Here is a 24,023-nt window from a genome sequence, read left to right as displayed (position 1 = left end):
GTAGCGCAGATGCAGCATGGAACCCGTGCCATACCCTACCCTTCATGCCAGTAAACCAGCAATCTGGGATAGCAACCTCACATCTGCCGAGCTACCTCGGTGGACAAAAGAGAGGGCGGCCGGATATCCGCCACAAAGCATACCTCCTTCGGCCACCACCCCCGGAATCCGAAAGGTGGCTTCCAGAGATACACCCGTCGCCCGAAAGACACCCAAAGCTACTCTGGGATACTGGAGAGGGATCGGGACATCCCCAGGCGATCCAGATTCCACGGCAAACTACGCCACTGCCAAGAACCTCAATGGAATGGGATGGACCCCGGTGTCCTTTCCCCTACCTAGGAACTAGCGCGCCTGTGGGAGAAATCCCAAAGGCCAAAAAGAGGAAGGGCAAAAGGGAGGAGGAATGGAAAAAGGGGAGGATGGGATAGGGGAGGGGAGAATGGGGGGTAATTAGGTTCGGTCTGAAGAAGACCAACAGGTCTAATTCCTCAGACCAAGAGCCTCTTCACCACACCAAGGAGCCCCCCTTGAAGAGGAGGAAGAGGCGAGAACAGAATGAGGAGCCGAGGTAGGGACCTCTGAGTCCAGGACAGCAAAAGAATTAGAGATGGATGACTGTAGAAAAGGTGACCACAGAGGAGGCTGCAGAAGTTGGAACCCCAGAGGAGGGGGGATGTTTAGTAACTCGAGAATAAGAAATACGGGGAAGTTACTCCTGGAGGCGTAGCCGAGATTGCCATAGCATACGGGAGGCCTTCTGCCTCTTTGAGACAGCGGATTTCACTCATTTAAGTAAACTTGGCAACAGCGAGAGTAAGATGTGTGAGCCTCGTGACAGTTAAGGCAAGAGGGAGATTGACTACTAGATGTATTGGTATGGTTGTCAGCACCACAGACTGGGCATTCAGCCATGGACCTGCAATATTTTGCTGGATGACCAAAATGCCAGCAATTTCTACACTGTTGCAGTGTAGGGATCACTTTTTGAACTTGTAAACGGTGTCCCGCTATATATACAGAGGATGGAAGCTTACAGCAGTCAAAAATTAGGCAAGCTACATTACAAGGGTATCACCTCTGCCTGTGGGTAGGGAGGACAATCCTCAAAGTTTCTACTTTGAGGACTGGAAGGTCTTGGAGTTCTAGTTGTTCCATAATGTCATCACCACGTCTGGAAATTCTGTTGGACAATGGTATGGGGCAGAATGACAGTACCACTACAAGAACTGAGGGAATGATGTTTTTCAATAGTTACAGGAATAGTATCGATAGTTGTAAGGAGAGAAAGATTGTGAGCTTGGTTAGCATCCTGGACAGTGATATGTGTACCGCTCTTGAGAGCATGAAAGGGAGTGCGTGATGTGCCAGTCTTTTCTGAGTAGAATGAGAAGGAAGTGAAGTATCACCAGGTAATGGTCTTGGGCATTTAGGTGTGGGACCGGAGTTGGTCCAATGTGGGACGGGCAAGCGATCTGAAAATTGCCACACTGTAGAGGGAGAAGCCGGAAGCATAGTCAAAGAAGAGCGGAGATCAGATGTATCGAAGGAGGCAGTCGAAACCCCAGTACCTGGAGGTGTCAAAACAGCACCAGCAGGAAGTACAGGGGCCATCAGAAATGTCTGAAGAATGGTCAAATAATGAGGCAGGGTCAGAACAGGGTGCAGTATCAGGAACGGGACCGGGGGGAGCAGGTTCATGGATTGGGAACTCTGTGGTTAGGTCACTCCCTTTTGTTTTTTGAAAAAAAAAAAAAATAAATAAAGGGGGGGGGGGAACGTGGAGGAATAGTTCCTAGGAGGAACAAAAGGGCCGCAAATCTCCCTCCACGCCCAAGAGGACCTCAGCATGTAACCCATGCCATACCCTACCTTTCATGCCAATAAACCAGCAATCCGGGATAGCAATCTCACATCCACTGAGCCACTTTGGTGGACAAAAGAGAGGGCAGCCGGATACCCACCACAAAGCATACTTCCCTTGGCCATCACCCCCTGGAATCCGAAATTTAGCCTCCAGACACACACCTGTCACAAAAGACACCCAAAGCCACCCCTCAGGAGACCAGAGGGGGATCGGGACATCCCTAAGTGATCCAGATTCCATAGCAAACTACACCACCACCAAGGACACGAATGGAATGGGATGGACCATGGTACCCGTCCCCTTACCTAGGAACTAGAAGGCCTGTGGAGAGAATCCCAAAGGCTGAAAACAGGATGGGGATAGGGAAGGGGAGGAGGAAAGGGAAAGGGGGGATGGGAATAGGGAAGGGGGGATTGGGAGGTAATCAGGTTCGGTCTGATGAAGGAGACCAAAAGGTTATTTCCTCAGACCAAGAGCCTTTTCACCATGCCAAGGATCCCCACTTGAAGAGGACTTAAGCATATATATTACATAAATTCTGGAAAAGTTTGGCAAGAGAAATGCTGTTTAATGGACATGCTCTCATTTAGCAAGAACAGTGGGAAGCAGAGGGAGTGGTACCACTCAACCTGGCAAGCAGATTGTAAACCTATGGAGGTACTAAAATTTCACACAACTTTTTATAGATTTATTGAAATTACTTAGTTTTAATATTTTGGATGCACTTTTTCAATCAAGTTACACAAAAATCACTTGATGCTGTTGTACAAGCATTACCACTATTACATTTATGGGGAGGAGAGCAGAGCACTAAAGATCTGGGGAAATGGTAAGCAATCAGGCTTGATCCAAGAAAAGGGATGATACACTTCCCTGAATCTAAAGCCCCCCCCCCTCTTCACTGGCATCCATGAAAATTACTAGCCATGTCTGATGAGAATCTTATATTCACACTTGTTCGAGTAGCAAATAAAGGAGCTTAACCATCAATTGGACTGATACACGAGTAGTTTAAATCAGCAGGGCTAGCACTGAACCTTTATCCATTCACAGTAGTGTATGGTCCACTGATGGGCCCTAGTTCTAGGGAAAGTCTCAAGCTTCCAGGCAAGTGAAAATGAGGACTATACTAGACCCCAGGCATGACACAGGAGTAGCACTAAGTTAGCCCGTGGCTGCAGCCACCCTGGAGTGGGAAACCCCAGCCAGCACAGCCCTAGGCATTGGCAAACCATCATAATTTGTGTGTGGTAAACAATGGTACAATAACACCCAGTAGTTTTAATATTTACTGTACAGTACTGGCTGCCTAAATTAAAGAAAGCTGAAGAAATGAAAAATTCAAAATACATTAAAATTACCTACAGGTTTTGGCATAATTATGAGAGGTGAAGGTAATAAATATTTGGTCATTATAATGTACTGGAAATATTAAATTAGCTATTTAAAAATTCCTATTGATTTCACACAAAATTAGTTATATTTCAATGTAAGTGTGGCAATTAAGTGGAATAGGCTAAGCAATGACAGTGGAAGAAAGCATCATACAAGGTTTCAAAAAAAAAAAAAAAATGACAAGGCTCAATCATGTCAGTCACCTGAAAGGTAAGAGGCAAGACCATGAGCTTAAGCTCACCTTCCACATTTAAGTAATATTAGTAGTATTCTATGGACATCTCATTAAAACTCGCCATTTATTCTACATGAACTTTTATATTTCCATAGAATGCAACACACAATGGGAGGTGCACATATCTGTCTTGTAATAAAGTACTGTAATTTTAACTGGGTACCAAAAAAAAAAAAAAATTGAAGTACAAGTAAAGAATAACAGAAAAAAGCAAGCACATTGTAAATGTGATGCCAAATTCTAAGTCTTCCTATAATATAATGCTTGAGGAAATGTAAAAAATTGAACTGTGCTTAGATAAATTAGCATCAAAAGATGATAGAGATGACCATCTTTATGTTCAAGAAAAAAAAAAGGTGCATACAGTATCTAATACTTCAAATTCAAAATCAGTGTGCAGGAGTTCAAAGAATATAAATAAACTGACATTCAGAAGGCAGTTGAGAATCAAGCTTGGAAACATCAATTCCAGTAGTACTTATTTTCTGAGGCACTGTGTGGAAAATAAGACTAAGGAACAAGCAACAGGGCATTTAACTACTGTTTACAAATATAGCAATACAGTAGGACCGTCACATCCGTGGGTCCGGTTTCTGGGGTTTCAGCTATCCGTGGTTTACTATGGCCTTTAATTTTGCTTTATAATGGCACCAAAGCACAAAAGTAATGATGGCAGCTCAAAGCCTAATTCTCCACTTATTGTGCATAATTTATCAATTAAACGTTATCATCGGTACGTATGTAAACGAAAAATGACTTGTGTAGGGTTCACTACTATCCACGGTAGGTCTCGGGACGTATCCCCTGCGGATACAGGGGTCCTACTGTATGTCAATAAAGGTATATATTTAATTTTCAAAAATGTTACAAGCTATAATCCAAGGAACTGGATTCAATAGGGAAATGCTCGGATAACACTTCTCACATACGACTTTTAGTATCGAACCACTCAGAATAGCATTTGGCTGGCGGTAACTGCTAAGGTGTGCAGGGTACAGGACTGATAACAGTAATGTCATTTTCAAAATCAATCCACCAAACATTCTTGCTTAAGAGGTTCCAAATCTACTCAGTGAAATCAGTACTGTAGTTTCAAATTAAAAGTTATAATACTATACGAATATGATCTTTTTAATAATATATTTTTTTTTTCAACAAGTTGGCCGTCTCCCACCGAGGCAGGGTGACCCAAAAAAAAGAAAGAAAATCCCCAAAAAGAAAATACTTTCATCATCATTCAACACTTTCACCACACTCGCACATTATCACTGTTTTTGCAGAGGTGCTCAGAATACAACAGTTTAGAAGCATACACATATAAAGATACACAACATATCCCTCCAAACTGCCAATATCCCAAAATATATAATATATACACCTACCATCCGACTTACGACCACTCGACTTACGACCGTGTTTTTTATGCCAAATTTCTGGGAAATAAACAACTATTTGTGTTGTACACAGTGTTTACCCTAAACCTTACAGTATAAAATACAGTACTAACAGCATAAAAAGTAAAGTAAAACATGAAATACCAAAATAAAACAATAAAATAGTCATTACAAAAATGTTTTGTTGATATTCAGTAGTAAAGTTCGACTTACGACCATTTCGACTTACGACCGGTTTCTCGGAACTGAACTCTGTCGTAAGTTGGATGGTAGGTGTATATATATGTATAATATTACAATTATGTAAAAGTATTACTGCAAGTAGATAATACCAGCACCATTAAATACTTACCAACATTTCAGAACACAAAATTTAAAGAAATTGTAAGACTCAAAGTTGACACTAATATGCACCAATTTTTTTTAAAGACAACTTCCACATATAAAAGGAAAGTTATGAATGTTAATACTGCTGAAACCGACTTCTGCAAATAATGCACGCAATTACTCCAGTTGGTTCATATTATTATAATAAAAAATAAGCGCTAAACCACATTATTTATTATTATAATCAAAAAGAAGCGCTAAGCCACAAGGGCTATACAGCGCTGCAGGGCAGGAAGGAAGCGAGGGCATCAGGTGGCAAAAGGGAGATGGACGAGTAATAGGTTACGGATAACAGCGGGGTAGTGGATGGTGAAAGGGTAAAGGGCAGCAAGAGACTGAACTAGAAAGGGCTGAGGGGAGTGCGAAAAGTATCATCAGAGTTTGTGGAGTAAATCAGTCGTTGTCAAGAAGTCAATGAGAGAGTCAGGATTAAAGGAGGGTCCATCAGCAAGAAGGGAAGGTAAAGAGAGAGTAGTAGAACGAAGACGATGGAGGTAAATTCTGCGTGCTCGTTGATAGAGAGGGCAGTCTAACAGAATGTGGCTAATCGATACTGGAACTTGACACTGCTCACAGAGAGGAACAGGGTGCCTCTCCATGAGATACCCATGAGTAAGACGAGTGTGGCCAATGCGAAGGCGGGAGAGAGTGGTCTCCCAACCTCAGCACTGATGACAAGAAGACGGCTAGTAACCTATGCTCGGTTTAATAGAATGAAGTTTGTTACCGAGCAGAGTTGACCAACGTTGTTGCCAACGGATGCGAAGGTGGGTAGCTATTGCAGCAAAATAGTCCAGAAATGGAACACCTCGATAGGAAATCGGTAGGTCATGTACTGCTGACCGCGCAGCAGTGTCTGTCTGTTCATTGCCCTGTACGTCGACATGACCAGGGACCCAACAAAAGACAATATCTTTATGTTTGGTAGAGATACGGCGTAGCCAAAGTTGGATACGGAGAACTAGGGGATGAGATTATCAAATTTTCGTATAGCCTGTAGAGCACTAAGGGAGTCTGAGACTACTACAAATGATGACACAGGCATAGATGCGATACGAATAAGTGCTGCAAGAATGGCATACAGTTCAGCAGTAAAAATGCTAGCTGAAGATAGTAAATGCCCCCGCATGATGCTGTCCGGAAACACTGCTGCGAATCCGACGCCGTCTGAAGACTTAGAGCCATCTGTGTACACAGCGGTGGCATGAGAATGGGAGTGGAAGTGATCAAGAAAAAGAGAGCGGGAAGCCACCGTAGGCAGTTGAGCTTTCGAGCAAGGGAGTGAGAAAGAACAGACCCGAACAGCTGGAACTTCCCAGGGGGGTAGGGAAAAGTGAGATGCTACATGAACATATAAAGGTGGTAACTGAAGGGAAGACAAGAGTGAATGTAGGCGAAGAGAAGAGGGACGGAGCAAACAGGGGCGGCGAACGAATAAAGAATGTCTACTAATATCGGTGACCATTCTATAAATGGAAGGATTGTGTAGATCGTGAGAGCGTACATAGTAGCGAAGGCAATGGGCATCACGGCGATCAGACAAGGATGGAACATTTGCTTCTGTATAGAGGCTCTCAACAGGGGAAGAGCGAAAAGCACCAAGGCACAAACGTAATCCTTGGTGATGGATAGATAGAGTTAAGGCTAGAGAGAGTAGCAGGAGAGGCCGCGGAATAAATCTGGTCACCATAATCGAGTTTCGATAAAACGAGGGCTAAATGTAGGCGCAGCAGAGTTCGACGATCAGCTCCCCAGGAAAGATGAGCAAGGGTTTTAAGAAGGTTTAGCCGGCTGTGACAAGTTGCCTTCAGAGAGGTAATGTGAGGTTTCCAGGATAACCGACGGTCAAAGAGAAGGCCTAGAAACCTGACTATCACGTTCAGGGATACGGGAGCCATAGAGATACAAAGGATGATCGGAGATAACAGAGCGTCTAGTGAAAGTAATTTGGTGAGTTTTGGTACTTGAAAATTTAAACCCATGCGTGGTGGCCCAAGTGGAAACATGGTCGACCGCATGCTGGAGAGAAACTGCAATAAGGTGACAGTCAGCGCCTGCACAAGCAATAGCGAAGGCATCAACAGAGTGATGACCAAATATTGGGTGGAAGAACAGAGGCCAAATCATTTATAGCAAGGAGAAAAAGTGTTGTGCTTAGAACACATCCCTGAGGGACACCTTCAGCTTGGACGAAGTCTGGGGAAAGAACATTATTGACTCGAACACGGAAATGTCTGTCAGTTAAAAAGTTCTTAAGGAAGGATGGTAGATTGCCTCGGAGGCCTAAGGAATGGGCCTGGGCCAAAATATTATACCTCCAAGTTGTGTCATATGCCTTCTCAAGGTCAAAAAATATGGCAATAACCGAGTGATTATTCGCAAAGGCATTACGAACATACGTATCCAAGCGTAGTAAGGGGTCTATGGTAGAACGACCCTTACGAAAGCCATATTGACTAGCGGAGAGACTGTTGTGAGTCTCTAAATACCACATTAAACGTCGATTTACGAGGCGTTCCATCACTTTGCAAACTGCACTAGTAAGACCGATGGGGCGATAGTGGGAGGCATCATGTCCTGTAGTACCCGGTTTGCGGAAAGGGAGAACAATGGCAGATTTCCACAGCTGGGGAAGAACTCCTTGTGCTCAAATAAGATTGAAGAGGTGTAAGAGGACTACAATGGCTGACCGATGTAAATGTTGTAACATACGAATATGAATGTCGTCAGGCCCAGCTGCCGATGATCGGCAAGCTGAAAGCGTTGCCTCCAGTTCTTGAAGTGTAAAAGGCACATTATACTGTTCTTCTCTGAGGGAAGAAAAGTCCAAGGGTACTAACTCTCTGGCAGACTTTGAGGAAAGAAACGAGGGGCATAGATGGAGCCCTCGGGAAATACGGACCAGATGTGTGCCAAGTTCAATAGCAACGTCGAGAGGGTTTGCTACATCAACACCAGCGACCCGTAGAACAGGAGCCGGGTCAGGAGAGTATTTACCACTCAATTTCCTCACTTTTTTCCAGACTGCACTCATAGAAGAAGCAGAGGTGATGGTGGAAACAGTCTCGCCAACAAGTGCGTTTAGCTTCACGGATGACACAGTGAGCGATCGCACGCTTCTGCTTAAAATCAAGAAGTCTCTCAGCGGTTCTATTGTACCAGTACCTGCCCCATGCAGCACGTTTCAAACGTACTGCATGAGCACAAGCAGGAGACCACCAAGGCACGCACTTCTGAGAATGCCTGCCTGAGGTTTGGGGTATAGATTGAGAAGCTGTGGTATAAACTGACGTCGAGAAGATGTGTAGGAGCTCATAAACGGAGGATGAAGAAGGAACCTCACTAAAAGCAGTGAGGTGTGAGTAAAGATCCCAATTTGCCTGAAGCGGGTGAGGAAACAGCACCAGCAAGAGGTACAGGGGCATCAGGAGTGTCCGAAGAGTGGTCTAAACACAAGGCAGGGTCAGAATGGGGTGCGGTATCAAGAAGGGGCCCGGGGGTAGTGGGTTCATGGACTAGGGCTGCCATGGTTAGGTTACTCCTTTGCTTTTTGTTTTTAAGAAAAAAAAAAAAAGAAAATAAAAATAAAAAAAGGGGGGAGCGGGGAGGAATAGTTCCCAGGAGGAATGAAAGGGCCGGAAATCTCCCTCCGCGCCCAAGAGGACCTCAACACCGCTAGTAGCGCAGATGCAGCATGGAACCCGTGCCATACCCTACCCTTCATGCCAGTAAACCAGCAATCCGGATAGCAACCTCACATCTGCAGAGCTACCTCGGTGGACAAAAGAGAGGGCAGCCGGATATCCGCCACAAAGCATACCTCCTTCGGCCACCACCCCCGGAATCCGAAAGGTGGCTTCCAGAGATACACCCGTCGCCCGAAAGACACCCAAAGCTACTCCGGGATACCGGAGAGGGATCGGGACATCCCCAGGCAATCCAGATTCCACAGCAAACTATGCCACCGCCAAGAACCTCAACGAAATGGGATGGACCCCGGTGTCCTTTCCCCTACCTAGGAACTAGCGCGCCTGTGGGAGAAATCCCAAAGGCCAAAAAGAGGAAGGGCAAAAGGGAGGGGTGAGGAGGAGGAATGGAAAAAGGGGAAGATGGGATAGGGGAGGGGAGAATGGGGGGTAATTAGGTTCGGTCTGAGGACGAAGACCGACAGGGCTAATTCCTCAGACCAAGAGCCTCTTCACCATGCCAAGGAGCCCCCCTTGAAGAGGCGCTAAACCACAGTTGGTTCATAATTAAGAAAAAAAAATTTAAACAAAGACATTACAATAACTGTATTTAATGGGTTCAGCTAGCCCAGGACCACCACAGACTTAGGTCTATACTCAATTTAGTAGAAAAAAAATTTTGAAGGCCGTTTCCTGGTGAATGTATAAAAATTTTCAGGCTTTCCATCATCCTCTTCACAAATTAATAGTACACAGTATTGTATATATAACAATATAGTCCACTTTGAAGACGCATGGTACTGTTTTCTGCAGTAATACTGTTTATACAAGAATAAAATTTAAGATAAACCACAAGCTGGAAATGAAACTTGAGACATTTCAGTCTGTCCAGGACCATTATTAAGTTGCATTAGTGGGTTAGTTGTGATCTGTTCCATGGTACTGTTACATTCTTCGGGTAATAACATTCAATTCTAAAAGTATTACTAGAGGAAAATGTTTGAATGGGAAGTAAAAATTACATGTAGGACAAGCTTCAAAAACCCATTGATACAACTTTTTTTATAATGGTAATCAAAATTAATTTTGAGTAATCTCATACCCTGATCTACAGTAATCTCCCTCTTAGCAATAAAGATTTATAACAGAAAAGTGACAGCACAACTTGCAGTCACAAGACTAGTATTTACAGTACTTTCACCACAACCAGATTTTAACATAACCCCAGGTATAAATTAGGGATATACAGTGGACCCCCGCTTTACGATCAGCTCCCAATGCGACCAATTATGTAAGTGCATTTGCACGTGTATGTTTGGGGGTCTGAAATGGACTAATCTAATTCACAATATTCCTTATGGGACCAAATTCGTTCAGTACTGGCACCTGAACATACTTCTGGAATGAAATAATATCGTAAACCAGGGGTCCACTGTAGTTTATCGCCCCCAGACTGGAGTAAATCTGGTTTTTTCTACTTCACCAGTCGACATATGAAGTGCTTTCTTATCCTTTAAGGAAACTTTGTAATAATATTTATAAAGCATATAAACTGGTTTACAGCATGGGAATCACAGGTCTCATTAGCCATTTCCTGCATAGCACTCCTCTCAGGAGGTTCTCTTATGTCATTGAGGCTTTTGATCCAAGAAATTGGACCTATCTCATGCTTAGATGGAACATGATTGCCTCTCATTCTCCAGGCACTGTATGATTCCTCACAAGTGTAGTACTTCCCCATAATTCTGAATAACAGGCTACACTGCCTTCATATCTTTTGCATCAGGGTTAAAAGGGTTAGGTTTTTTTTTTTTTTTTAACACGTGGGCCATCCCCCTAGGCAGGGTTTAGTCATACCTATGATTAAACGCCACCAATGGCATGTCTTATTACACTCTCCAAATACATTAATGCAGTACCATTTATATGCTTGACTATGTACTTTGTAACTTTCCCCACACTTTCAAAGTGTTGAAATTGCTAACAGTACTGTAAGTACATACACAGCCATGCCAAAGCATATCAGTTATTAGCTGAAAAGTGGGAGATGGCCGACTTGTAAAAAAAACAAACACACACACACACACACAGAGGATGCTTGGTCCAGAAACTGGCTCCTAGAATTTAACCCTGCCAAATTCAAAGTCATGAAGATCGGAAGAGGGCAAAGAAGACCGCAGACTGAGTATAGGCTAGGAGGCCAAAGGCTGCAAATCTCACTCGAGGAGAAAGACCTAGGAGTACACTGCCAGAAGCACACATTAACCAGATAACTGCTGCGGTATATGGGCGCTTGGCCAACCTCAGAATAGCATTCCGGTACCTCTGTAAGGAATCGTTCAAAACTTTAAACACTGTACGTCAGGCCCATACTGGAGTACGCAGCACCAGTTTGGAACCCACACCTAGTCAAAACACGTCTAGAAATTAGAGAAAGTGCAAAGGTTTGCAACATGGCTAGTTCCAGAGCTATGGGGAATGTCCCCTGAAGAAAGGTTACGGGAAATCGGTCTGACAACACTGGAGGACAGGAGGGTCAGGTAGACATGATAACGACATACAAAATACTGCGTGGAATAGACAAGGTGGACAGAGACAGGATGTTCCAGAGATGGGACACAGAAATAAGGGATCACAATTGGAAGCTGAAATGTCCGAGTCAAAAGGATGTTAGGAAGCATTTCTTCAGTCAGAGTAGTTAGGAAGTGGAATAGTCTGCAAGTGATACAGTGGAGGCAGGAACTATACATAGTTTTAAGATGAGGTATGATGAAGCTCATGGAGCAGGGAGAGGGAGGACCTAATAGCAGTCAGTGAAGAGGCAGGGCCAGGAGCCGAGTCTTGACCCCCTGCAACCACAATTACGTGAGAATTAGTCGAGTACGTACGTACGTGCGCACACACACACACACTCCAATTACCTCCATTTGCATAAGGGATAAAATTAAATCAAATTACAATATCATACCTACTGCATACAGTGCTGCATACTACATACTCGGTTATACAAGACTTGTGTAAAAAACTTTTTTTCATGAGGTATAGCTATGTGAAAATCCTATATTTACAGATCTGTCCCTCCCCTGTACAGGCATGCTGGAGTCATATATGGATGGCTTTTTTTTTCTGAGCTACTAATATTTGTCACTTAATGATACCTATATTTCATTTTTTTAAATTATTGCAATGTTAAAGGTGGAAAAATTGATAAGTACCAATACCATTACTTACAGTAGAGTAATAGATTTTAGTGAAATACAGTACCATAACAATCTTCCAATTCTGTATGGTATCCATGTAAACCATTGCATTGCAGATTTTTAAGGAACACACTTTAAATGTGAATTAAATTAAATACATTTCTGATGGAATAATGGTAGTCAATCTCACAGCAGTTAAGTATAGTACTGTTTATAGTAAACCAGAGTTGGCCAGCTTTAGTGAATCCTCCAACTATTCAGTTTGTTTCTAAGCAGCTCTTGGCTGTCACAACTCTTCAATCTAACAATAACATGGAGTTAATAGCCTAAATACTTTTGTTGATTTATATCATTTATTTATTTATTTTTTTTTTGAAGTGGTTTCGTCTTATGATACATGTTCTTAAGGCTGAAAATTTACAGTAGTTAAACCCACCTTCCCACAGATTTGAGAACACTTCCCCGATAAAATCCCAGTTCTCTTCTAAGTATCACACAGAATGACCTATAAACAAAATGGCTGAAACAGCATATGCCATCATATACAATACAGCCTAAGAACACTAGCTATTATGATTTCCTGATAACTTACAGCAGTGGTAATTTGGTTGCTACTAACGATTATATGGGTGGAGAGATAAGTTGGATGGTATACAGTGGCAGAGTATGCCAAGGCTTCTGGCAATTGCACCCATTATTTTGCCAGTTATAGGTAGTAGGTTGGTAGACAGCAACCGCCCAGGGAGGTACTACCGTCCTGCCAAGTGAGTGTAAAACGAAAGCCTGTAATTGTTTTACATGATGGTAGGATTGCTGGTGTCCTTTTTTCTGTCTCATGAACATGCAAGATTTCAGGTACGTCTTGCTACTTCTACTTACACTTAGGTCACACTACACATACATGTACAAGCACATATATACACACCCCTCTGGGTTTTCTTCTATTTTCTTTCTAGTTCTTATTCTTGTTTATTTCCTCTTATCTCCATGGGGAAGTGGAACAGAATTCTTCCTCCGTAAGCCATGCGTGTTGTAAGAGGCAACTAAAATGCCGGGAGCAAGGGGCTAGTAACCTCTTCTCCTGTATATATTACTAAATGTAAAAGGAGAAACTTTCGTTTTTCCTTTTGGGCCACCCCGCCTCGGTGGGATACGGCCGGTGTGTTGAAAGAAAGAAAGATTTTGCCAGTTGAAAAATGAGAGTATTTATAGAAATGCTTTCCTAAAAGCCTAACATCACTGCAATTCTTATCACTTTACAGCTTTTCAACACTGATGTTGGCCCAATAGAGGTCAAAGAAGGTAGAAGAAAATATGAAAGTCCTACTGGCTCACTGATGGCAACACGTGTTAGAGCAGCACAGATCTGCCCACCTGGTTAGAGCTGATATGAAAGACCAATAACTGGAGGCTAGGCCATCACTAAGCAGAACTGTTTCCTAATGTATTTTTAGCAATTATGCAAAATAACAAAGTGCACCATTACTAATCAGGGGATTACTGAAATTCTAATGCTTTCTCAGATTCTACAAATAAATAAATTTTATTCATATGACTTATTTTGATGAGGCGTATGAATAAAATTTATGATAATTCACATTCAATAATAAAGAAAAGTGGCATATAGCAGCACCATACTACTGAAATGGAAATAAAAATACCAATTATTCTACAATGGTGAAGCTTGACATTCTTTAGAATACTGTATTACCAATAACTAACAGAGGATCATTTGCAGATTAACACAAAGGTTTGCATCCAGATTTTTATTCTGAAAGTGCAATTAAATCTCGATTAAAGAACCAACACATTAAATACAATGAAACCAAGATATAGCTGCACTCTCAGGTTGCATATCAGTTACACAGATACAGACAGAAAAACACTATATATATTCCTTAACTACATAAACAACTTCATTCATGATAGTTGTACATTTATCTACAATTTCTGTACCACATACCACAGAAGCCTCGGATGCGGCATATGACTCAACAGCATTTATGATGCTTTAAAATGTTTTTATATTTTAAGATAAATGACCTACATAATATATGCCAGAAATATGCAACTATAAAAAGATACCAACTAAAATGGGAATGTTTAGAATGAAAACTAATGTAGATTAATCTAGAATACATCCAACCCCCTCTAAAATATGAATCCCTTAAATGGTCCAATTCTATTAGAATGTTTTTTGAAAATGATTGCCTCCACAAGTTACCAGTAAAATTTCTAAATATATTTTAAATTATTACCCATATTGTTTGCATTCTTAGTGGTCTTCCAAAATTCTAAGATGAATGGATCTTTTATGTAAAATTTTGCCATGTAACACTATTGATAATTAACAGTTGAAGCAATCCATCACTAACACCAACTGTCATTGAAGTGTCTTGGAAATGGAATTTTAAACTGTTAAAGATAGAAACATTTTAATAACACTGATAAGAAATTTGAATGGTAACAGCAGAGAATTTAGTTTCTGCATACCAACACTATAGTGGTGAGGTTCCTAATAACTTAAGTCATTAGCAATATTTTGCCTCTAAGTTGGGTCTTCTGAATCATAACAAATCGAGCCTCTTGGGTCATCTTCAATACACTGGAACTGCTTCCTCAGTACGATTGAAAAAAACGAAAATTAACAATGTACAAAACATCTTTGAAATAAATTTATATAGGCAGCTGGAGTATAGTATTAAAATATAATTCCGAATTCTACCAATCAAATGCACTAGCCAATATAAATTAAGTCGAAAAGCACCTATCTTCAAGTATGTTCACATTACAGATATTAAAAAATTTGAAAAAACCATGCAGCAATTAAGTAATCTAATAAAACAGTTTTATGCAAGATACCAATTTTCAGTCATTATACAGACTATGCCAATAATCATGGTCATTGCTGCCAAGACTAAGCAACTAGATTACGTCCTGCTTACCACAATTCTACCAAGTTTTATCTTTTCAACAGTTAAAATATTAAGAAATAAACGAAGGGCAGAATCCTTTCAGGCAAGAAGAATGAGCTCATTTGGGACTTCATATCCAGTTGTGCACAAAACTGGATACAATACCTGTCAACCCTGCCTACACATCTGTGGTCATATGTACTTCAAATGCAAAGCATTACTTCTGAGTCATTCAGACTCCAAAGGTCAAATTAAGGATACCTTTAAAGAAACTGCATATCACAGAAAATGCCTGATCCTGTAACCCTATGAGCCTCATTATAATCAGTTTCAAACAAAAGCAGCAGCACTGCACACATCAACAAATGGGAGAGGCTTTAGTTTAGTTCCAAGATAAAGGAAAAGTAATTTATCAAACATAGTTCTTCAAAGTATGACCTTAATATATTAGAATTCACTTAAACAGATTATGGCTGTTTGCTTAGATTTATTTGAACTTTATAGCAATAAATTTTATTGAAGAAGAAAAAAAAAAAAAAAAGTTTCATTCGTGAAATGGACATGCATGGATAACCAAGTCTAAACATAGATAACAAAAAAATCTTTAATACATCTTTCAATCAAAACATATGGAAATATGCATTGAATACACATGTACGTAAGATTGTGCCACATTATATCTAATAACAATGTGAGCGATGAGTCAAAACTAAAAATCCACTCCCAGTATTAAGATATTACCTGCAGTGCCTATTAAGGTTAAAAAAAAAAAAAAATACATTTCATCTATAAGAGCAGATCAAAAATTTAGGTTACACAAGTGGTGTGTACACTGTACCTGGGTGTCATCAAATTGTAAACCCAGTAAATACACATTTAATATTGTGAAGTCTTTATTGGTACATTTCACCCATGAGTGGCTTTTATCAAGTACACAGAACAATGAGCAAACTGCAGCTTTTATAGGGCATCTGGGGCAAGAGGTCAAGTGTAGCTTTTAAAATGAGTTGACAAATGTACCAGTACATTTTTTTTGAAGCCACATCTGGCCACCCATCCTAAATGCCCTATGCAAGCAGTAATTTTTCTCATTGTTCAAAGTACTTGATAAAGTCCACTCATGGGTGAAACGGTTACCAACAAAGACCACCCTGCATTGTGTCTACTTACCACTTGTCAGCATAAGGCTTTTTCAAACAGCGATGGTAAACTTACTCATGTGCCTAGTCCCAGCAAACGTGGCAGGCAACTTCTTTAAACTGCATTTTATCAGTCCAATTCACAAGCCAAGGCTGTGCAATGTTAATCATTATACAATACCCATATCTATCCTGATTACTGATGAGCACACTGTACATGTTGTCCACCCATGTGAGGATGATCATCATCCTCGTCGTAGTATTGACCTCTGTTACCACCCATACTAGGCGTTTCCTCAATATCTGACATATTGACTTCTTCTGCATCTTCTGGCAGTGCTGGTGCTGCAGGACGTCCTCCCAAAATTGCTTCCAGTTCCTGCGCAAGCAAGCATAATTTTATTCTCTTTGCCAATAACAACTAGAAGTTGACAGTAATGAAGGAAAGAAATGCAAAGCAAACTCTTGTTGTGACATTTCATAAAGTCACTGATAAAACTCTACATAATGTGAAGTACTGTCTTAAGAAAGATAAAGGAAACAAAAAAGAAAAAGAAGCATACAAACTTTTTTTTAAACTCAACATACATACGGTAATATTAAATTTATACTTGCCTTTAGTTTACCTTCGGAGGCAAAATAGTTATCTGGGAATTCAACTTCTATACGAACATAAAGATCTCCCTTTTCAAATGGATTTTTGTGAAATGGCATTCCTTCCTTTTCTATACCACGTACACACCCTATAAAGGAAAATCCATAATTGAGATTTTGAACTTATGTAAAAAAACAAAGTTTTGCTGTAAAATAAATAGTAAACCATACCACGGGCGGGGATAGAACCCGCGATCAGAGAGTCTCAAAACTCCAGACCGTCACGTTAGCCACTGGACCAGCTAGCCACAATAAGATTCGTCCAACTAGGTATATTTCTACACCATAGGAAGGTTAGCATAGGCACCACTGACCACCTTCCTATGGTATAGAAATATACCTAGTTGGACGAAACTTATTGTGGCTAGCTGGTCCAGTGGCTAACTCAACGGTCTGGAGTTTTGAGACTCTCTGATCGCGGGTTCTATCCCCACCCGTGGTATGGTTTGTTTGCAATCGCGCCATTACGATTTCGTGAGTCAAGTTAAATAATAGTACATCAGCGAACATTCCATAATAAGCCCTTCATTTAACAGACTTCAGAAATATGGAAATAAATTCTACTGGGTTGATAGATTTGGAACAATGGTCGAAGTCTTTTGGTGGCAGAACTGTTCATTACTGCTACTACCACAGCAAAATAATCTTTTCTCTATCCACCATAATGGCCATAACTGGCCACCAGCTACCCCCATTAGTCTGTTAAATAGAGGGTTTACTGTACTTGTTCCTTCCTCCTTCAACCTTTACTCTCAAACAGTATAAAAACTATTGTAGATACATGGTTCAGAGAACCAACAAGTTGATGAATTAATACACTTTGGCAACACTTGGGTGGCTTTATGGAGGAAACATTTTGCCATGCAGTGGCTTCATCAATCCTAAACAATGAAGAATGACGAGTTTGAGGTAATCAGTCCCTGATGAAGCCACTGTGTGGCAAAACGTTCCCTCAAAGATATCGAAGTGTTGTACATGTGTCTAATTTGTCAAAAAACTATTAAACCATGCATGCACTGCACTAATTTGAAATCCAAACAAGAAAATGATGATCTATTGTCAGTGTCTATTCTAAAATTTTGTTATTTCACTTTCACAGGGATTCAGGAAAACCAGCAGGCCAGACTAGAGTCCTGGAAATGGGAAGTACAGTGCCTGCAACTCTGAAGGAGGGGTTTTAATGTTGCAGTTTTATAACTGTAGTGTAAGCACACCTTCAGCAAGATAGTGATGGAGTGAATGATGAGAAAAGTGTTTCATTTTTCAGGCCACCCTACCTCAGTGTGAAAAGGCCAGTGTGTTGTTAAAAAAATATTTTCATATAATTTTAAGCTGACCACAATGAACAGCTTGGAAGAACAAGCAAAAATGCTACAGGACAGATACACCAAAAATCAGAGGAGAAAGTAGCAGACAACTATACACGATTTCAAATGTGGATAATACAATTTATGGGGTTGAGGCCTCATTTGTTAATTAACAGTAAAAGACATGATGACCCAAGAGTTGGAGCCTTCTCCACCCAGTGGAATACAGTTATTATAGTACTGAAGATAGTGATGAAGACTTGAGTTATATTAATATGAAGACACAGTGTGCTGCTGCCAGGAGGAAAGAAGAGTGATTGGTGGAATGATGAAGTAAAGGGTGTAATAAAAGAAAAAAAAGGTAGCTTATGAGAGGTTTTTACAAAGCAGAAATGTTATAAGAAGAGCAGAGTATATGGAGAGTAAAAGGAAGGTCAAGAGAGTGGGGAGAGAGTGCAAAAGGAGAGCAGATGATAAGAGTGGGCGAGGCACTGTCAAGAAATTTTAATGAAAACAAGAAAAAAAATTTTGGAGTGAGATAAACAAGTTAAGAAAGCCTAGGGAACGAATTGTTATGTCAGTTAAAAACAGTAGGGAAGTTAGTAGATGGGGAGCTGGAGATATTGGCTAGATGGCGGGAATATTTTGAGGAACTTTTAACCCTTTCAGGGTCCCCAGGCCCTCTCCCAGACTTGTTCTCAGGGTTGCACATATTTAAAAAAAAAATTATTTTTCTTACGAAAAGATAGAGAATCTTTTCCCGATCATAATGACACCAAAAGTATGAAATTCGATGGAAAACTTACGGAATTATGCTCTCGCGAAGTTAGCGGTCTCGACGATGTTTATGCATCGGCGATTTTGCTCACTTTGAGCCCTATTTTCGGCCCATTCCAGTGTACTAGTTGACAAAAATCATAACTATTTCGCTAGAACTCCATTTTTTCTATCGAATGAGTACAAGAAACCACCCATTTACTGATTTCAACTATCCAATACAGTGGTCAGAATTTAGCAATTCTGCCAATTTCACACAAATTTCAAAAGATGCCAATTTCCAAATAGGGTCCAGAATAAACAAGATAGACATTCCTGGCACTAAAATAATATTTCCTCTGTTCATTAGTCACATGCCCACGCCCCTCTTACATTCTTTTGCTTTCCACTTTGAATTTTTATTCTCACAAAAAATAGAAGATTTACTGTTATGCAGACTACTGCATTAGTATAGAAATGATATAAATAATATTGGTGAACTTGTGAAAGAATATTAGACTCACCAGTTGACGTGCATTGGACGCTTAGCATGATTTGTTTACTTTTGAACTTTGGTAAAAATCGAATATTTCTGCTACTTTGAGCTAAATGTCAAAGTACTTTTCATTGTAAAACCAGTCAAAATCATCTCAATTTCTGTAATACATCTTCCATTCTATAAAATAAGACCAGGAAAACTAGAATACAACAATAAATACCATACGAAAATACAGTGCAAAGTTGCTGTTGTAATCCAAAAACACGGTCAAAGTTTTTTTTCTCATTACGCACTGTGTGCTGCAGGATTTTTTATATACTGTGCACACTGACCACATAGACCCATTCTTTCATATGTAGGCCTACCAGCTTTCTCTCACTAGATTTTAGGGCACTACAATTTAGGTGTACTAGTACGTCAAAAACCCTGGTGCGTAAGCCGTACTAGTACGGCTGAAACCCTGAAAGGGTTAAATGTCGACGAAGAAATGGAGGCAGTCATTTCATGCACTCGCAAGGGAGGTATAACATCTTTTAGGAGTGAACAAGAGCAGGATGTGAGTGTGGGGAAGGTGCACAAGGCATTACATAGAATGAAAAGGGGTAAAGAAGCAGGAACTGACAGGAGCATGACAGAAATGTTAAAAGCAAGGGGGTATATAGTGTTGGAGTGGTTGGTATTTAGGGATTGGCAGAGAGCATATTTTTATTTATTTATTATCACACTGGCCGATTCCCACCAAGGCAGGGTGGCCCGAAAAAGAAAAACTTTCACCATCACTCACTCCATCACTGTCTTGCCAGAAGGGTGCTTTACTCTACAGTTTTTAAACTGCAACATTAACACCCCTCCTTCAGAGTGCAGGCACTGTACTTCCCATCTCCAGGACTCAAGTCCGGCCTGCCGGTTTCCCTGAACCCCTTCATAAATGTTACTTTGCTCACACTCCAACAGCACGTCAAGTATTAAAAACCATTCGTCTCCATTCACTCCTATCAAACACGCTCACGCACGCCTGCTGGAAGTCCAAGCCCCTCACACACAAAACCTCCTTTACCCCCTCCCTCCAACCTTTCCTAGGCCGACCCCTACCCCGCCTTCCTTCCACAACAGACTGATACACTCTTGAAGTCATTCTGTTTCGCTCCATTCTCTCTACATGTCCGAACCACCTCAACAACCCTTCCTCAGCCCTCTGGACAACAGTTTTGGTAATCCCGCATCTCCTCCTAACTTCCAAACTACGAATTCTCTGCATTATATTCACACCACACATTGCCCTCAGACATAACATCTCCACTGCCTCCAGCCTTCTCCTCGCTGCAACATTCATCACCCATGCTTCACACCCATATAAGAGCGTTGGTAAAACTATACTCTCATACATTCCCCTCTTTGCCTCCAAGGACAAAGTTCTTTGTCTCCACAGACTCCTAAGTGCACCACTCACCCTTTTCCCCTCATCAATTCTATGATTCACCTCATCCTTCATAGACCCATCCGCTGACACATCCACTCCCAAATATCTGAATACATTCACTTCCTCCATAGTCTCTCCCTCCAATCTGATATCCAATCTTTCATCACCTAATCTTTTTGTTATCCTCAACCTTACTCTTTCCTGTATTCACTTTTAATTTTCTTCTTTTGCACACCCTACCAAATTCATCCACCAATCTCTGCAACTTCTCTTCAGAATCTCCCAAGAGCACAGTGTCATCAGCAAAGAGCAACTGTGACAACTCCCACTTTGTGTGTGATTCTTTATCTTTTAACTCCACGCCTCTTGTCAAGACCCTCGCATTTACTTCTCTTACAACCCCATCTATAAATATATTAAACAACCACGGCGACATCACACATCCTTGTCTAAGGCCTACTTTTACTGGAAAATAATTTCCCTCTTTCCTATGTACTCTAACTTGAGCCTCACTATCCTCGTAAAAACTCTTCACTGCTTTCAGTAACCTACCTCCTACACCATACACCTACAACATCTGCCACACTGCCCCCCTATCCACCCGGTCATATGCCTTTTCCAAATCCATAAATGCCACAAAGACCTCTTTAGCCTTATCTAAATACTGTTCAATTATATGTTTCACTGTAAACACCTGGTCCACACACCCCCTACCTTTCCTAAAGCCTCCTTGTTCATCTGCTATCCTATTCTCAGTCTTACTTTTAATTCTTTCAATAATAACTCTACCATACACTTTACCAGGTATACTCAACAGACTTATCCCCCTATAATTTTTGCACTCTCTTTTGTCCCCTTTGCCTTTATACAAAGGAACTATGCATGCTCTCTGCCAATCCCTAGGTACCTTACCCTCTTCCATACATTTATTAAATAATTGCACCAACCACTCCAAAACTATATCCCCACCTGCTTTTAACATTTCTATCTTTATCCCATCAATCCCGGCTGCCTTACCCCCTTTCATTTTACCTACTGCCTCACGAACTTCCCACACACTCACAACTGGCTCTTCCTCACTCCTACAAGATGTTATTCCTCCTTGCCCTATACACGAAATCACAGCTTCCCTGTCTTCATCAACATTTAACAATTCCTCAAAATATTCCCTCCATCTTCCCCATACCTCTAACTCTCCATTTAATAACTCTCCTCTCCTATTTTTAACTGACAAATCCATTTGTTCTCTAGGCTTCCTTAACTTGTTAATCTCACTCCAAAACTTTTTCTTATTTTCAACAAAATTTGTTGATAACATCTCACCCACTCTCTCATTTGCTCTCTTTTTACATTGCTTCACCACTCTCTTAACCTCTCTCTTTTTCTCCATATATAGTTCCTTTATATAAAGGGAAGGGGGACAAAAGAGATTGTAAAAATTTTAGGGGAATAAGTTTACTGAGTATACCAGGAAAAGTGTATGGTAGGGTTATTATTGAAAGAATTAGAGGTAGCGGAAATGTTAAATATTTGCCGATGTTCAAAAGCAAACAAATGACCTCACACGTTTAATACACACCAGCTGGCGAGTAATATACGTTCACAAATGTGGTGATATGATTTATATAATTACGGTATTACAATATTGCATAACAATAAATCTTCTATTTTTAGGTTTGAATAAAAATTCATTATGTGAATAAAAAATCAAAATGGAATTCATCTGTAAAGCCTCAAAACATAACTAATGAACAGAGGAAATGTTAGTTTAGTGACAGGAATGCCTGCATTGCTTATTCTGGACCCTATTTTGAAATTGGAATATTTTAAACTTTGCATTAAACTGGCCAAATTACCATTTTCCAATCACATTATTTTGTAGTTGAAACAGTTGACGTGGCAATTCCTTGTGCCCAATCAATAGAATAGAAGTAATACTAGTGAAACAGCTAAGAATTTGGTCGACTGGAATAGTGTAATTGGCCTAAAATGGGAGTCGAAGTCGGCAAAATCGCCGATGCGTAAATATCGCTGACACATCAAAATTCGCGAGAGCGTAATTTCGTCAATTTTCCACCAAATTTCATATTTTTTGTTTTGTTACCTTCAGAAAAAGATTCTCTACCATTTCACAAGAAAAAATATATTTTTTTTTTAATTCTTGGTTAAAAGATAAATAATCTGTTGTCACGGTTACTTTTTGTCAATGACAGTGTTTATGGGAGACTGTATGTGCTCAGATATTAGGGAGCGGACTTGTCAGCTGACAGGTCTAAGAAAAATGAGGTGAACCACAGATCTGACGAGGGGAAAAAGAGGGGAAGGGGATGCATTGAGGATCTATGGAGGCAAACAGGGAAATGTACCAAAGTAGTGGTAACAACACTGTTTTATGGGTGTAAAGCATGAGTTGTAAACACTGTTGCAAGGAGGCTGGAAGCAGTGGAGATGCATGGTGTATATATTATGCAGAGAATTCACAACTTGGAGATTAAGTGGTAGTGAGGGGTTACTAAATGTATTATTTAGATGACTGAGAGGGGGTTATTGATGATGGAGCAAAATCAGATGACTTTGAGGGTAAATAAATTTGTACGAGGGAATAAGAAACTGGGGGTGTCCTGGGAAAGGTTGGATGGATAGGATGAATTAGGTTTGTATGCAAGTGGCTTGGACATCCAACAAGCATCCACGTTAAAAAAAAAACATATTTGAATCAACTTTATTATCCACATTTTTATAATTAAGTGCTAAACCCATAAGGGTAAAAAATTCAAAAACAGTTTCTGAATACTAGATGTGAAAACTGCACCATTTCATTAACTGAAGCTAATGATAATGCCTCAAGAAATCCGATTAAAAAAAACAAAATGGTTTTAACTTACCTGGAACTAAAACTGACCCAGGTGGGTGTTTGATGAGGAGATTCCTGCCATCTAAATGTTTAACTACTCTAGAGAACCCACATAATGCCTCCGTGAGTGTGATAGTTTGTTTCATCATGAGATCAGAACCACTACGCTGGAAAGCCTCATGTGGTTTCTCCTGAAATAAAAAACTAATTCAGAAGAAAGTACATTTTAACATCAAGCCATACTATATAGAAGCTTGATAAACCATACCCCGGCCGGTATGACACGATTGTTTGCAATCGTGTCATTACGATTTC

At 40.6% G+C, this 24,023-nt stretch overlaps 1 protein-coding gene across 1 annotated transcript in view; it reads right to left on the bottom strand.

Moving 5' to 3' along the window:
- Positions 1-12,127: 12,127 nt before the first annotated feature.
- The window catches only part of LOC128692091 (dnaJ homolog subfamily A member 2), a 55,634-nt gene continuing 43,738 nt past the window's right edge, over positions 12,128-24,023 (bottom strand). Inside the window, exons 7-9 of the mRNA XM_070085161.1 lie at positions 23,740-23,899; positions 16,834-16,961; positions 12,128-16,597 (exon numbers count right to left, since the gene is read on the bottom strand). Coding sequence (XP_069941262.1) covers positions 16,415-16,597; positions 16,834-16,961; positions 23,740-23,899 — 471 coding nt within the window. The 3' untranslated portion in view covers positions 12,128-16,414. The remainder of the gene's footprint in view (positions 16,598-16,833; positions 16,962-23,739; positions 23,900-24,023) is intronic.

The sequence above is a fragment of the Cherax quadricarinatus genome, chromosome 15 (assembly GCF_038502225.1).
Source record: "Cherax quadricarinatus isolate ZL_2023a chromosome 15, ASM3850222v1, whole genome shotgun sequence".
Lineage (NCBI taxonomy): Eukaryota > Metazoa > Arthropoda > Malacostraca > Decapoda > Parastacidae > Cherax > Cherax quadricarinatus.
This window is presented reverse-complemented; position numbering and strand designations above follow the sequence as displayed.